The sequence below is a fragment of the Trachemys scripta genome, chromosome 11 (assembly GCF_013100865.1).
Source record: "Trachemys scripta elegans isolate TJP31775 chromosome 11, CAS_Tse_1.0, whole genome shotgun sequence".
In the NCBI taxonomy this organism is placed as follows: domain Eukaryota; kingdom Metazoa; phylum Chordata; order Testudines; family Emydidae; genus Trachemys; species Trachemys scripta.
Genome location: NC_048308.1, coordinates 30,697,908 through 30,715,057, shown reverse-complemented (window position 1 = coordinate 30,715,057; position 17,150 = coordinate 30,697,908). Strand labels below are relative to the sequence as shown.

General features: G+C 44.8%; 1 protein-coding gene across 1 annotated transcript in view; it reads left to right on the top strand.

Annotated features, from left to right (window-relative positions):
- Positions 1-2,767: 2,767 nt before the first annotated feature.
- Positions 2,768-17,150, top strand: part of PLA2R1 (phospholipase A2 receptor 1) — an 84,021-nt gene continuing 69,638 nt past the window's right edge. The window contains 4 exon segments of the mRNA XM_034785248.1: positions 2,768-3,212; positions 6,680-7,063; positions 10,190-10,357; positions 12,904-13,068. Coding sequence (XP_034641139.1) covers positions 3,104-3,212; positions 6,680-7,063; positions 10,190-10,357; positions 12,904-13,068 — 826 coding nt within the window. The 5' untranslated portion in view covers positions 2,768-3,103.

Sequence of the window (17,150 nt, the reverse complement as noted above, 5' to 3'; positions counted from 1 at the left end):
AAACTGAGAGGCATGTTTAGAAAAGAGGGATGTGGAACAGTGGGAAATAAGTGAGCCCAAAACAGTGAAGAAAATCTCTTGGAGGAAGATGTATAGTTAAATTGGAAAAACTCTCCTAATATGGGCCTAAAAGAGACTGAAGAAGCATCTCGTTATGGAGGAAAATGTGAAGAATGGGGATGGAGGAAGTAAAGTCACTTAGAATTAATAAATTGCTAATTTTATTTTATAAAACATTTGTTTTAATATTTGAAATCTATGATACCAACTCTGTTTACATTAAAATACACAGAAAAAGGAGCTGGGCTTTAAACAGTCAGGTGATACTCTCTCCACTCAGAACTTTATGGTTTGCTGGATAGTTTTATTTTTGAATGTACAGCTATGTGAGCAGTGCAATCCCTCGGTGTGACCCAGAAGGTCCCATAGGAAAAGCAAGGCATTGCTGGGCAGATTTCAGGCAACAAGGTCATCAAATGTTAACTGGACCAAAGGGTCATTATCGGCCAGATTTTCAAAAGAACTCAGGGCCAGATTTTCAAATGCTTAGCACCCAGAGTTGGGGCTAGATTTTTCCAAAAGAGCTTGGCTCCCATTTAGGGATCTCATTAATGGCTAGATTCTAAGAAATTACTCATCACCCAACATACCGAAATCTTACTGATCCCAGCTGCAGGGTCTGAGCCTGTCTGAAAATTTCAGCCTTTGTGAAGGAAGCATTACAGTTCTTAGAGCACTGCAACTTGCCAAACCATCCAGAGAACGTGATTTGCCCCAGCTAGTTCTGTAATTCAGCCCCTTTCTTTTGACTACTGCTGCTGTGTTTTTTGATGCAAAATATGATGCAGTGCCTCATCTGCCAGCCATTTGTTTGCCTTTCTGTGCAGGGAGAATGACAGCCACTTACTGACTCCTAGTAGCCTCAGACCTAGTAGCCTGCTCTGACCTCCTGGTTCCCCATTCTTCCCGATAGACCTTCACTCAACTCCCTCAAACCCAAGGACTCTGTTTTCCTCCCTTGTATCTTTTTTGGGGGGAGATGGGGGTGGGGGAAGCAGGGGATATGATAAAAGGGGGAAGAAAGAGAAAAAGAAACAAGATGACAAGTCACCACAACAATAGCTGGAAATCAAGCAGGGATTTCAGCTATGCTCTGAACACAAACATGGACTTTTGTTATCTCTTCTCATGAGTAGCAGAGCCAGGGAGGGAAGAGCCTACCCAGATTAAAACTGTACCTTCATATTCATTCCACCCATTTGTGTTCTGTCCCAGTACTTTCCCCAGAAATTGAAATTAGAGGGGGTGTTTGAATTTTGGAAAGGGTTGGAAAATGACTAAATTGGTAACTAGGGTGGCCAACTTTCTAATGTCTGAAAACCAGCCCCACACCATCCCCCAGGCCTCATCGCTCACTGCTCTCCCCCTCAACTCCAGCGTGAGCAGCCCCAAGGGACTTGCAAACCCCAGCTTCAGCAGGCTGCCTGGGAGTGCAGGTCAGAAGAGCACTGCAACCATGGGAGCAACAAGGCCACCCTGCTTGCGAACTAGGATGCAGCCCTCCTGCCTCCCTGTGCATTGCTGCCCAGCAACCCCCATCCCCACCCGCGCGGGCCCTGGAGCTGCCTGAGAGTGTGGGCTGGGGAAACACTGGCTGGTGGAGCAGTTTGTGTTCCTCCTGTCCCAGGGAACATTCCATGCCTGCTGGGAGCTCCTTACCCCCTTGCCATGCCCCTCCTCCCCCCCCTCGCCCCCACACTCTGTCCTCCACTGCAGCCCTGCAAACCATGCTCCTCAAAGGGGCAGCCCAAGCTGGTTCACATAGGCTGCCATGGTAACTGCCACTTCAGGGCCGGGCGACAGGCTGCCACTCTCCCCTGAGCTGCCTGCAGTAACGGGATTATTAGTGTCCAGTCAGTACATGTGACTGGACACTGCCAGGAATTGCTGCATCGCCTGTTTCTGCCTAGTATCCTTCTGTAATTTTCCTGCTCTTTTTCAGGATACTTGCAATTGGGTACAGGGCAGGGGCATAGGGAACAGAGTCTGTGATTTTCAGATTTCAAGTAATTTGAAATAGATTTTCAGATTTCCACGTCTTCTAATTTGGCATGTCTTAATTGTGTCACTTGAGCCATTCACCAGCCAGGGAGCCCATGTCAGACTTTGCTCTAGTCAGTCTGAGCCCACTGCTGGCTAACCCCCAATCAGTCACAGATTCAGTCTTGTATAGTGCTCCGCACACCATTTCATACTAATCTCTACTCTGAATTTGCTTTCTAGCATTAAAAACATTGTCCTGACCTCTTAATTATAAATGTATTGATACCATTAAGATTAAAAGTGTATTTGTACCAGCTGTTAACTTTATACCAGCTAACAGTTCTCCCCCTTCTGTTTAGCATGTCCCTCTTTCCTTAAACAGAGACCTCTTTCCCTATCAGCTTCCCAGAGAGAGTCCCCCAGAACGTCACTCAAGTTCCAAGAAGTTTGCTCTGAAGCTGGGATGGGGCTGGGGGAATGAAGATACAGCTGCCTTGGGGGAAACTGCATGGCACTGCTGCTTCCTCAGACCAGCGGGAGGGGTGGGGTGAGCAGGGGAGCTGCCTGTACTTCACTTGGGATTTTCTGGGGCCGGGAAAGAAGTGTGGTGTATTTCACTTCCCCTCCCTCAGGCTGCATGTGGCAGTGACGTGGAGGGTGCAGAAGGTCCCTGCCATTTCCTCCCTCGGGCTGCAGGGCAGAGTGGGTGAGATTGGGAAGTTACATGTCACTTCCCCAAGCAGGGGTTGGAGGGAGTCGGTGCTGCATGTCCCTCCTCTAGGCAGAAACAAATTAACAGGGTGGGGTTCCTGCATTTCCCTTCCTTAGGCAAGGGCTGGCGGGGCATGTCCCTCCCCCTTGTTCAGAAAGCAGTTGCTGTTAGTGGAGGTGGGGGTTTGCATGTCCCTCCCCCCTCATCAATCCAGGAGGAGTCAGAGTGGCTGTGGTGGTCCGGGAAACAGCTGCATATCCAGGATCGCCCTCTCCCTGAAAAGTGTGGTATTCTTGCATCGACTGAGTCCATAGGAAAGTGTTTGCCAGGAGCTGTTACTCTGCAGAAATGCTGTGTGTGCAGATCCAACTCCTGGTTTGTTCCATGCTGCTAGTTTGCTGCAGTTTGGCTGAAGACGATGCAGCTTTGAGTCAAGACCAAGTGCCCTACTTTTTGAGTAAGTGAAGCAATGAGCCACCCATGTTGAGCAACTAGTGCGAAAGGCAGCTGCTTTGAACAGCCCTGGGCTTAATGTTGTTGCTTTTTCCTTTTCCTCCTCCTGTTCTGTCCTGCAGTTTTCCTTTTCCTTTTTTGTTTTCCTCCTGGTCTGTCCTGCAGTTATAGACTGCACTCAGCCTGTTTGGGGGATTTGTCACACTGACAGCATGTTTACATGTGCAGCTCTTTGGCAGCAGCATGGGACTCTGGCTTTTGTTTGGGAAGTGAACATAATCACCAGGTTACACTAGGAAATGCTCTCCGTTTTTCAAACCAGATCCCTCTCCTCTTCTGGTGAGTCCTCTCTGCTTCTTCCTTCCTGTTCTGGAGAAAAGTTTCACCATCCCCACTGCCACCGTGCCAGCTTCCCCCATGTCCTCTATACTCTGTCCTAGGGGAGGATAGTGGTGCTGTCCCCATTCTCCTGAGGGAAGCCCACTCTCCTCAGGGCTCTGTACTGAACTTTAGGGAGGGGAGTGAAGATGTTCCTTTCCCCACCCCAGCAATTATATGTTTGGTGAGAAGCATAAGGATTCCTCCATGCTAGGTTCACCTACCTGCCAGAAGGCAGAGGGCTGAAGATCTGCTCTTCTTTCCTCTGCTTTTGGGGAGGGGAATGCACATCTCTATTTACCCTTCTGATAGCCTCCCGGTCTCTCTTCTCTGTCTTTAGACATGTCTTTACTGCAGAGATAAGTGTTCGGGTGTTCACACCAGAGTGAACCTACCTGAGATGTGAGCAGCCACACTACAGAGCCTGACTGGTGTGCGGCATTAGGACTTTGGGGGGCAAATCCCATGGTTCTCTGTGCCGCAGTAAACTGAGCTGCTGTATGATTCTTTCCCAGTGAATTGTGGGAGAACTCCTCTGGCTTTCTGGGCACATAGGGGAATTGTGGGAAGGGAGTAGAGAACTAAGTGATCTAGCCTGAGTCCTCACTGCAGAGTGAGTGTGTTACCAGCCTGAGTGAAAGCCTCACATTCTGGCTACACCTCCAGGATAGGCTAGTTAGTCTGGGTTGAAAGTACCATCACACTGAGATAAAAGTTTTGTGTGTGGACAGGAAGGGGGTTAGAGACAACTCCCAAGTAAGAGCCCTGGTTAATTCTGCAGTGAAGACGGACCCTTGGTGGGAGGAAAACAAAGATCCCCTCTCCCACCTCAATGGCTGCCTTTTATCCTGGTAGAACAGACTGTAGGCATCCCATCAGGTTTTCACCATTGCTCTCCTTCCCAATGTCTTGTCAGAGAACAGTGAAGTTCTCCCTATTCCGAGCAACTCCCTACTACTCTCCCATCTGCTGCTGCTGAGGGGAGTAAAACACTCTCATTACCAGCATGAGAAGTTTCCCACTGCCTTTTGTGGGAAGTGAAGGTGCCCTCTTGCAGTGTTGAACATAGTAAACAGGAACTGAGAGTGCTGACAGCTATTGGCCTTTTACCCCTTGCAATGGGACTTTTTTTTTTTTTTTTGCATAGAATGATGACCTAAGCATATTGTTTTATTCACAGTATGTTTTTCCTATACTAGGCTTGTCCATCTCCCTATACTGGATAGAGAAAAGCCAGCAATTCTAAAGCAGTTGACATTTATGTTTGAAGGGCATATCAAGTGGTGTCCCACAGGGATCAGTTCTGGGTCCGGTTCTGTTCAATATCTTTATCAATGATTTAGATAATGGCATAGAGAGTACACTTATAAAGTTTGCAGATGATACGAAGCTGGGAGGGGATGCAAGTTCTTTGGAGGATAGGATTAAAATTCAAAATGAACATGACAAATTGCAGAAATGGTCTGGAGTAAATAGGATGAAATTCAATAAGGACAAATGAAAAGTACTTCACTTAGGACAGAACAATCAGTTGCACACTTACAAAATGGGAAATGACTGCCTAGGAAGGAGTACTGCAGAAAGAGATCTGGGAGTTAACAGTGTAACTCTGTTGCAAAACAAGCAGACATAATTCTGTTACAAGGATGAGGGAGAAAAATTGTTCTCCTTAACCTTTGAGGACAGGACAAAAAACAATGAGCTTAAATTGCAACAAGGGCAGTTTAAGTTGGACATTAGGAAAAACTTCCTGTCAGGGTGGTTAAGCACTGAAATAAATTGCCCTAGGGAGGTTGTGGAATATCCATCACTGGAGAATTTTAAGAGTCGGTTAGACAAACTTCTGTCAAGGATGTTCTAGACTCTAGATAATACTTAGTCCTGCCATGAGACCTCTCAAGGTTTCTTCCAGTCCTATGATTGGACTCTTCTCATTGACGCTTGCAAACTTGCAGAACCTATAAATGTTCTTTGTTGTCCATGTACGCAGATGGGAACACAAGAAATAACAGGCTTAATCTACAACAGAGGAGATTTAGGTTAGGTTTTAGGAAAATCTTTCCAGAGCTTAACTATGGTTATAGTTGAATAGGCTTCCAAGGGAGGTTGTGGAATCCCCATCATTAGAGGTTTTTAAGAACAGGTTGTACAAACACCTATCAGAGATGGTGTAGGTCAGGGGTCAGCAATCGTTCAGAAATGGTGTGCCAAGTCTTCATTTATTCACTCTAATTTAAGGTTTCGCTTGCCAGTAATACATTTTAACGTTTTTAGAAGATCTCTTTCTATAAGTCTGTAATATATAAATAAACTATTGTTGTATGTAAATTAAATAAGGTTTTTAAAATGTTTAAGAAGCTTAATTTAAAATTAAATTAAAATGCAGAGCCCCCTGGACTGGTGGCCAGGATCTGGGCAGTGTGAAAATCAGCTCACATGCCACCTTTGGCGCGCGTGCCATAGGTTGCCTACTCCTGGTGTAGGTTTACTTGGTCCTGCCTCAGCGCAGGGGGGATGGACTAGATGACCTCTTGGAGTCCCTTCTAGCTCTACATTTCCATGATTCTATGAATTCTCTATGGCCAAGATTTTGTGACTAATGATTTTGGGTGCCTCATTATTGGGTGGCCAGCTTGAGCTATATCGAACAGGCCTGATTTGTAGAAAGTGCTGAGCATGTCTCAACCGAGAATAAAAATTACTGATTGCTCTTGAAAGTCTCGGCCTATGTAGTTAACATTTTATATAACATAAAATAGGTGTCACAATGCCGAATACTTAAAAACAAGAAAGAGTGAGTTCAGAAGTACTAGCCTTAAATAAAAGGGTGGGATTATTTGCATTGGGCTCTGAAGGATTGCTGAGAGCTTAATGCATTTTTTTTATGCCACCACCAACTTGGAACAGTCTTCTTGTCTTTGGAGTACCTGTTTGTTTTTAATATTTTACATGTAATTTGAAAGATAATTTCAAAGTTCTTTGTAAAAGCTAAGCATGTTTTAATTCAAATGGTCAAAACTAAGGCCCTGGTCCTGCATAACGTATAATAATCTGCAAAAAAGTATCATGAACTGAAACTTCTTTTTTCCCCAGACAAAGGGATGTTTATCATCCAAAGTGAACATCTCAACCTGTGCATTAAAGCAGATGCATTTAGACTTGTTCTTGAAGACTGCAATCAACTTTCCAAATATATGTTGTGGAAATGGGTATCGAAACGTCATCTTTTCAACATAGGCAGAAGCACTTGTCTAGGACTGAACATCAGTAATGAAGAGCAACCATTAAGCCTGTTAGAATGTGATTCTGCTCAGCATTCATTATGGTGGAACTGTAAGGGAAAGCTGTTGGTTGGTGCATCACAATACAAACTAGCAGCTGAAAATGGCAAACACGTTGTGGCAAAAAGAATCACTAATCACGAGTGGAAGCAGTACATGTCCTATGATGAAGATCTTTGTGAACGTCCATTTCAAGGTAAAAATAAAACAGTCTCCATCCACATTGCCATTAGAATTTTGTACAGTTTCTCTGAAGCAAGGTGAGACATAACTTATCAATTTCATTATCATTCCTGGGACCTGATCATGCTGAGTCTTAAAATTAGAGTGTGTGTGCGTTTGGTTTTTTTACAGTATTATAAAGCATCACAAGTTGGATCAGGATCCCAATATTACAAGCCCTATGATTTTAAAAATCCTCAGGCAAACTACAAATAATCATCAGATTTGATTTTTAAAAAAGCATGATGTACTTTGAGTCTGGTGTTGACTTTCAAAGTCGTCACAGATCCCATCATTCCCTCCCTCGCCCTCCATTTCAGTGCATGTATTATGTTTCAAGAGGAAAAAGTCAAGCTCAAACACACAATATGTGTGCACAAATATCAGGAGGGAATTTCTCTAACTTCCCCCTGACATGGACTCCATATTTCCCTCTTAACCCCTGGGCCAGCATTCTCTCCTCTGACCCCCTGTTCACCTTTCCTAAGCACTCAGCACTCCCTTCCCCAGTTTCTTTCCTTTCCCTGTGTAAATTGCAGTCTGCCCTCTTCTTGGTAATTCCAGTCGCACCCCGTTGCTCCCTGGAAGGCTCCAGAATCTGCTTTTTTGTAGCCCAAGCAAGCTGCCACATGTTCCCTTCCCCAATCCCTGAAGGCTCCAGCAGCCTTCATCACCCCTGCAGATTCCAGTGCCCTCCTCCAACCAGCCGTAGACCCTATTCCTCCTACCTTTCAGGCTCCATCAGCTGTCCTCCCAGGGAAGTGGCAATCGCTATTCACCCATGAACCTGTAGTTTCACTCCTCTATAGCACAGCTATCAAAGTGGGAACTGCAGGCAGCACAGGAACATTTCTGAGCATGTGGAAGCACTAGCAGCTGTCTGCAGTTTCCAGGTGCCTCTTTGTTCTGAGTAGGGCAGACCCCTGAATAGAATAGTAGAGCCACCCCATTGCCCCCACCAAGCTCAGCAGTAGTGGCCTCACCTCCCCAGTGCAATGAGAGTGAGTTAGTGAAGGTATAGGCTCCTGTCTGTAAGATACAAAATTGACCAGAGGTCACAATACAGTATAGCAATATGAGGACTGGCAACCTCAAGGTCTGGATTTTGAACACCTGAAACACTGGGGTATGGAGATCGGTACTTTGGTTTATCCTATTATAGAGAAAGGGACCAAGAGCAAATTTCAGGATCCAGGCTCAGATTTCAAACACTTAAAGTTTAGGGGTATTTTGATCTGGTGTTTTGGCTAAGTGGTGGGTGTTGCATATAAACTAAAGAGTATACGTTTCCATATTTACAGACAATACAAGCATCCAAATATGTTAACATTCATAAAAAAGAAATGAAGATACAGAGATAAAATTGTTTCACTGTCACATTTCCAGCATGAGCTGTACATTTGACCCCCTCACTCAGTCTCTCCATGAGGACCCCTTTCAAGTGACAGGGCCAGGACCTGCACTTCTCTCCTGCAATTCACCCCACTGGTAGGATGATTCTCCAGATTACAGCATCCCACTTTGCCAACCATGTTTGCTCAGCAGGTCCAACTAGGTTTGGCCCCTGAGATAGACGTCCTGTTGGGAGCTGTAAGCAGCATAAAAATGCAGTGAGTTAGAACAGCTTCATTTAAAAAAAAATAGTATTTATTCACCTATAGAAACATAGCAATCAGAGAGAAAAGGTTTAAAACAGCAAAAAGGCCTAAACAAACATTGTCTTACTTAAATCTTGAGATAAATGCTAAGCTTAGGTAGGCCTGACTCATCCCTGTACTCCAACATCTGGGAGAGGACGATCAGTGTCTTCTCAGCAATCACTACCTCCTTCTGTGTCCCTCTGAGGTTCAGGGCTGAGGCTTTAATCCATCCCAAATCCTTTGCTTCATTTTCCCCCACTTGTATTCCCCCACCCTCTGGGGGTTGCTAAGCCAGCCTGCTGATCAGAGCATGATGAGGACAAATCTTCAGTGGTATTGACACCTATATCATTTAAATACCAGTGATTGGCTACTTACAGCCATTGATTTTGGGTTTGTGCTGATGTGCAAAAAATCACTTAGGACTGATAGCATGGTAGTAATCAAATAGAATGAGGTATGTATAATATTCATAAAAATAATACAGCTATCTCCCATGTGTCCCACACTGTCCGTTAACGTTGTTGGGCTTTGAACGAGATTCATAGTGAATAAACTACTCTCCCACCCTTGAGATGGACTGCCATCAGCTCTGGGAAACTAAAACTCTGTATGCTGTGCATGAGCTATAGACAGAGGACTTTGATCTCCAGGCTATCAGTCCAGCACTTTTCACAAATATTAGTTCCATGCTAAAAACAATTATGGTGCTTTAAAAATGCCCCTATTCTGAAGGGCAATACTATGAAGTTAATAAATTATTTAGTGAGGTAAAGCTTCTTTGCAGCTTTCAGATGTACTTAATTTTTTCCATATTTTGTTAATGAAAATATGGTAGGAAAAAATCTAGATAGTTTTATAAAGGCATTAACCAAAGATATAGTGAATTCAAATAGCATTGGTTACTCTTCCCCCAAAGTCAGATTGTTACCATTCACACTGTAAAATATTTTTTTTTTCCCTTTGGTAAAATACACTTATTAAAATTCTAGCGTCAAGGAACTATAGAAGAGAGGAATAAACAGGGAAAATTCAAGAACAGTAGAAAACCATAAAATGCTTGGGGTTTGTTTGGCATTGAATATATATAAAGAAGGATGTGATGTTCAAAGCCCTGCTCTTGAAAATGTATCTAAAAGGACTTGTGCATGCAGATCAGGCAAATTGCATGGACATTTCTATGTGCAATTAGTCGCAAATGCAGATTTTGTATGCATAATTACATTTTGCATATACATTTTTATAGTAGTAAATCAGGGTCACAGTTTTGAAAAATTGCCTGAAAATCTTAGGTTGACTGGAATTTTTAAAAAATAAACTTCTGCTGATGTAGGGTATGCTGCTGTAGTCTTAATAACAGCATTGCTATGATATCAAGTTTTAAAAAAAAAAAAGTAGAAAAGAAACTAGTATTTGACTGATACAGATTTTTCCATTTCCTTTTATTTTATTTATTGTAGAAACATATACCCTGCTGGGAAATTCTCTTGGTCTCCCTTGTATTTTTCCATTTAAATATAAGAACAAATGGTACTACGAATGCACCAGAGAGAGCAGGGAATTTTACTGGTGTGCCACAACAAGTCAGTATGAACGAGATGAAAAATGGGGCTTTTGCCCAAATGCTGGTATGTACTGCCTTTCTTCTCTGTTTTGTAAATAAAAGTTTGTCTGATGTCGTACACTAGTTCAAGGAGAGCAGGTTGTTTTATGAATTGCAAGATCATTGCCATTCTGTTAGTATGGATGTTTCTTCAAAAAATTATAGCCATTACTATAATTCTTTATGCTTATCTCTGAGACCCAGATCCCTAGAGCAAAATATAAATATAAGGGATGTCCACTGACTGGACCCTTGCCCTTTTACCAGACCACCCATCCAGATGATCTATGGAGACTTTCTGCACAGCATGCAGGTGGATGATGATTCATTCGGTACAGGCCCTCTACTGTTTTTGACTACAGCACACCTTTTTAAGCTGCTTTTGGTCCCACACTGCCTTTAACAGGCTCAGTATTTGGCACTTGGTTCTCCCCCTTTCTGAGGGAGCTACAATCCACTGTCCAGCCACTTCCTTCCATGGCAAGTGCAGTCTACTGTTTAGCCACTTCCCCAGTGGTGAGTAGGGTTACCATATTTCAACAATCAAAAAAGAGGACGGGAGGAGCCCCACCCTAGCCCCGCCCCCATCCTGTCCTAGCCCCGCCCCTGCCCCTTCCACTCCCTCCCACTTCCTGCCCCCTCAGACTCCCCAACCCTCCCCCCCACTCCTTGTCCCCTGACTGCCCCCTCCTGGGACCCCTGCTCCTAACTGCCATCCAGAACCCCACCCCCTACCTAAGCCTCCCTGTTTCTTGTCCCCTAACTGCCCCCTCCTGAGACCCCCCCCAACTGTACCCTGACTGCCCAAAACCTTACACCCCCCCGCTCCTTGTCAACTAACTGCCCCCTCCTGAGACCCCCCCACCTGTACCCTGACTGCCCAAAACCTTACACCCCAAACCCCCAGACAGCCCTCCCCCGAACTCCCTGACCCATCCAACCCTGCTCCCTGTCTCTTGATTACCCCCTCCCCCAGAACCTCCCTGCCGCTTCTCTGACCCCCGGCCCCCTTACTGTGCTGCAGAGCAGCACGCTGGACAGCGGGGGAGGGCAGCAGGGTCGGAGCTCCAGACGAACAGCCGGCTATCTGTGAATGCAGGGAGGGGGAGGGAGGGAGAGGAGGGGAGTGGTGTCAAGTTTCAGGAGAGAGTGCAGGAAGGGCTCTGGCTCTGGCTCTGGCTGTCAGAGCCCCGGCTGGTCTGTAAGCCGTGCGCACGCTCTGCATGGGGGGGGGGGGGGGAGGGGGGGAAGTCCGGACATTGACAAATTCCCCCCGGACGCTATTTTTAACCCAAAAAAGCTGGACATGTCCGGGGGAATCCGGACGAATGGTAACCCTAGTGGTGAGGAGCAGGGTGGGAGGGACCCAGGCCCACCCACTACTCTGGGTCCCGGCTCAGGGACCCTATAGATAGCAGCCAATTACTGCATCCCCTCCAACTCCTCTGTGGAGCTCCCTGGGCCACTTCCCCGTGGCCCCAGCACCCTCTTTGCCCTAGCCTCAGGGCCTCAGCCTCCAGCACTGCTATGTCCAGGGTGCTTGCTGCCCTCAGCCTGCAAGGCAGCCATTCTACCTCCCTCCTCAAGCTCCAGGGAGTGACTCCTCCTGCTCTGCCCTGCAGCCCTTCTTATGTGAGCCTGCCGGGCCATGATTGGCTGCTCCCCTCAGACCTTTTCTAATTGGCTGCCTCTGGCACAGCCTCCCTAGGGCTGCTTTTAACCCCCTTTTTGATAGTGTGGAGCAGCTGCCCCATCACAGATAGCAAAAGACACATCATGACACCCAAGACCACGCACTGCCAAATTTCAAGTCCCCACTCCAAAGCATGGGGACACTATAGCGTTTTGAAGGAAAAGGTCTCCAGAATTTCTTAACATTGGTAGATCAACATATTTCCCCTTACCTATGTTCTCGAAAACAGCGGAGCTATTTTGGGCAAATTTCCACCAAAAAAATTCTGCCGGAGACAGACAAGCAAGGTGGAAAATTGCAGCCCAAATGGTTAGAGTTCAGCAAAGTTTTATAAGCAACTAAAAACAGGGTTTTACAATGGAGAAATGTCAGGAAATCTTAATAAGCAGTACTACCAGCCTTGCCTTCATTAATTGTTCATAATGTGTTCATCCCTTAACAGAGTGTCCTCGTGGACACTGGGTAAGGGGAAATGTAACTGCCTTCCCCTCCGGCTGTGGGGGTCGGGGTTCGCCCTGTTCCTACAAAATTCACTGAGTTAGTTTCACTATTAAGCTTCTAGGAGCTGGTGCAAATTGTCATAGCTCTGACTGCATTGAAGCTATGACAATTTACACCAGGTGAGGACCTTCCCCCTAATGCTAACTTTGTGAAAAGCCGAACAGTTCATTTACATTGGTGAAAATTTTTAAACTTTTAAAATTCACATAGCATCCTATTTCCTTGTGTGCTTTTAACACTAAACACTGAAAATGAGTTCAAACTCATGCTTCAATAGCATTTCCACATTGTGTTCAACATTAACTAGATTGTTATATTATAGTGTTCTCTGTAATTGTTTTGTTGCATCATGTTGTTTTTAACTGATTTTCACACAGAGCCTGGTAGTGATATTTTTTGGGAGAAGAACCCTGACACCCAAATTTGCTACCAGTTCAATCTTTTTTCTATTCTTTCTTGGAATGAGGCACGTGTTGCCTGTCAGACACAAGGAGGAGATTTGCTGAGTATCACAGACATGGCAGAACAGAAGTATATAAGTGGTGAGTAGATGTGTAGTTATGTTACTTAAATATATTTTGCTTGTTTAGCTGGGCAGCTCTATTCATTTCAGAAGGGCCAGGATTTCATCCCATGTGTCAAATACTGCTCTTTAGTAGAAATGGGCCCTAACCAAAAGCTGGACCCAAACATCCCCAGACTATGGAGAAGTTCAGACCCAAGTCTAGATCAAAACTTTACAGTTTTGGGATATTTCAGCCAGGTTGCCTGAGGAGCAGGCTGTATAGAGTGGCTATTCACTTAGATCTGTGGAGTCCCAACCAGTGTATTCATGCAGAAGGGTTTCCATAGATTTGCAAAGAGATGCTGCAACATAGCCACCTGTATCTAGCATATACACCTCTTTTTTTACCCACTTCTGTTTTCAGGACCTTTCCACACCATTTGTTCCAGTAATAAAAATTTTTAAATCTGAGTGCAAGTAAGCTATGGGCTTAACAAACAAAGTCCAAGGTTTATGTATATGTTACTCCAGGATGTAGTTATTTTATTAATTTTTTCCCCTTCCAAATGGTTTACCATAAGGCTTATTATTCCATTCTTGAAATTGAAGCCTTTTTGGAAGTGTGCTGAGGTGTATCTGGCCTTCGCAGCTCCATACGGGTAGCTCTGAAGTCCTATACATCCCAACCCAGGAAGCAGTGAAGTGACAGGAAAGGAACAGTAAAGGTGGGTCCTCCAGGACTACATAGAGAACCTCATGGCAGCAGCAAATCAGAGCCCGGTAGCCTTAACTAAAAGAAGCTGCAGGACCTTAGCAGGTCAGTTCCTGGCTGAGACCAGAGGAGTGAAAAAGGGTGCTCCTCTCTTGCCTGGAGGTAGAGAAGAACATGAGGGAACTGGGCCTGAGATAAGGTTGAAGATAAAAGGGGCCCAGTAGGAAGAGGCCCAGGGAAATGGCAGTGACAGATTGGAGTAAGTAGTACGTGGCTTCTGTTCATTGGGTCCCTGAGTTGGAACCCAGAATAGTGGGTGAGCCCAGGTTCCCCTAACAGCCACAGGTAAAGTGGTGTAAACCCCAAGTAGAGGACTGGCCTTGTTTTGGACCCCAAACAAAGGGCTGAATCTATAGCAGCCAGGGCTGAAGACCCTAGCGAGGGCAAATAGACTGTTTGTTATTGGATTCTTTAATACCCCAGAAAGGGCTTCTTTGGACTTTGTGACCTGGCTGGAGGGCCAAGCCCCTGAAGACCTGCCAAAGTCAACTGCAGCCTTCAGGGGGTGCCAGAGGTGAGAAAAGGACTGCATTACCACACCTAGCCACTAGGAGGTGATCAGGCAGTGAATGCCCTGGTTACAACTTTGTGCCAGAAGTGGGATTCAAATCCCTATCCCATCAGGGTAGGATGAAGAGACAGGGGTAAGCATTTAACTGCATCAAGTATGAGATGTCTGATATCCCAGATCTGCAGATGGTCTTCACTGCAGAAGACATGAGGGAGATTCCCACACTTGCACCATTCTGTTTAGATGACAAATTCGAAGAACTGTCCCACGTTGAGCTGTCAGTAGAGGAGGTTTTGAAACAAATTCATAAATTAAAGTGTAATAAGTCATGAGAACCAGATGGAGTTTCCCCAAGAGTTCTTTCAGAACTCAAATATGAAATTGCAGAACTACGAAGTGTGGTATGTAACCTATCACTTAAAATCAGCTTCTGTACCAGATGACTGGAGGATAGCTAATTTGACACCAATTTTTTTAGAAGGTTCCAGAGGCGATCCTGGTAATTTCAGGCCAATAAACCTAACTTCAGTACCAGGGAAATAAGTTGGTTGAAACTATATTAAAGAATAGAATTATCAGACACATAGATGAACATGATTTGTTGGGAAAGAGTCAGCATGGCTTTTGTGAAGGGAAATCACGGCTCACCAAGCTATTAGAATTCTTTGAGGGGTTCAACAACTATGTGTACTATGTGGAACAAGGGTGATCCAGTTGAGATAACATGCTTTGACTTTCAAAAAACCTTTTATAAAGTCCTACACCAAAGGCTCTTAAGCAAAGTAAGCAGTCATAAGATAAGAGGGAAGGTCCCCTCATGGATCAGTAACTGGGTAAAGGATAGGAAACATGGGTATGAATTAATGGTCAATTTTCACAGAGGAGGGAGGTAAATAGTGGGATCCCCCAAGGATCTGTACTGTGACCTGTGCAGTTCAACATATTCATAAATGATCTGGAAAAGGATAAATAGAGGAGGTGGCAAACTTTGCAGACAGTACAAGATTACTTGGGATAGTTAAGTCCAAAGGTGACTGTGAAGAATTACAAAGGGATCTCCCAAAACTGGGTAAGGGGCAACACATTGGCAGATTAAATTCAATGTTGATAAATGCAAAGTAATGCACACTGGAAACGTAATCCCAACTGTACACACAAAGGATGGGGTCTAAATTATGTCACCACTCAAGAAAAATCTTGGTGTGATCGTGAATAATTTTCCGAAAACATCTGCTTGATGTGCAGTGGCAGTCAAAAAGCTAAAAATGTTATGAGCCATTGGGAAAGGGATAAATAATAAGACAGAAAATACCATAATGCCACTACAGTAATCCATTGTATGCCCGCATAATGAATACTGCATACAGTTCGGGTTGCCCCATCACAAACAAGATATATTGGAATTGGAAAAAGTACAGAGAAGGGCATGGAACAATCTCCATATGAGGAGAGATTAAAAAGACTGGGACTGCTCAGCTTAGTAAAGGGACAATGAAGGTGGGATATAGTGGAGGTCTATAAAATCATGAATTGTGTGGAGAAAGTAAATAGAGGAGTGTTATTTACGCCTTCACATAACACAAGAGCCATGGGTCACCCAATGAAATTAATAGGCAACAGGTTTAAAACAAAGATAAGTACTTCTTCACACAATGCAAGGTCAGCCTGTGGAACACATTGCCAGGGGATGTTGTGAATGCCAGAAGCATAACCGGTTTAAAAAAAGAATTAGATAAGTTCATGGAGGATAGAGCCATCAATGGCTGTTAGCCAACATGGTCAGGGATACAATCCCATGCTCTGAAGTGTCCCTAGCCTTGGTTTGCCAGAAGCTGGGAATGGGTGACAGGAGATGGATCACTTGATATTACCTAAGCTGTTCATTACCTCTGAAGCATCTGTCATTGGCCACTGGTCGGAAGACAGGATGCTGGGCTGAATGGATCTTTGTCTGACCCAGTATGTCTTGTATTCTTAACAGGGTCTTCCTCAGCAGAAAGCATAGGGTAGTGCTCAAGAAGCCAACAGTTAAGGGTGTGTAGACAGATGTTTAAAATACTCCAGTCATTTAACAGGACACCTGAAAAAGGTTACAAGGGCCCAACAAAGCCATACCAGGAGGAACCAATCATGGTGGTGGCCAATACACAGGACCAGGGAACCCCTAATTTAGAAGGATAGTTTGAATTGAAGACAGTCAAAGCCATAGCACAACTTGGGATGATCCGTTTAGGACAACAATTATACAGTCTAGGCTGAGAAGAGGTATGATGGTGTCTAAATCAGATCTTCCCTCGCTGCTTTAGAGGTGAAGGTAGTGCTGCTAAAACAGCTATGGGATTCAGAGTCCAAGAAATGCCAGGCTGATGGCCACCAGACAGCTAAGGGGAACAGGGAACTAGTTGACAGAAGCCATCAACCAGCCAAGACACTGTGGATGGACAATACAGTACCATGCAAAAGAATTTGAAGCAACTGCTGCAGCTGGAATAGAAGAGAGCAAACAAGCTTCAGAAGTGACTAAGTGATTAAAGAGGCTGCTAAAGGAGCAACTGCTAAGTCTGCAGGCAGTGAAGCAGATTAAGACCTCCTAGCTCCAAGAACAGCTAGACAAGCTCACGGAGGAGTTAAAGGAGAATCAAAAGAGTTGCAGGCAACAACAGATGGAGAAGAAAACTCTTTACATTGACAGCGGAGCCAAGATTGAGGTGATCTGGTAGAGCAAAGGTGCTGACATCTGTGCAAACTTTGTAACATGAAGTTACATCAGGATTTACAGAGAGTTTTGCAGAATATCTCCAAGATGTAGGACCAGCTACCAACACAAGGTAGTTCT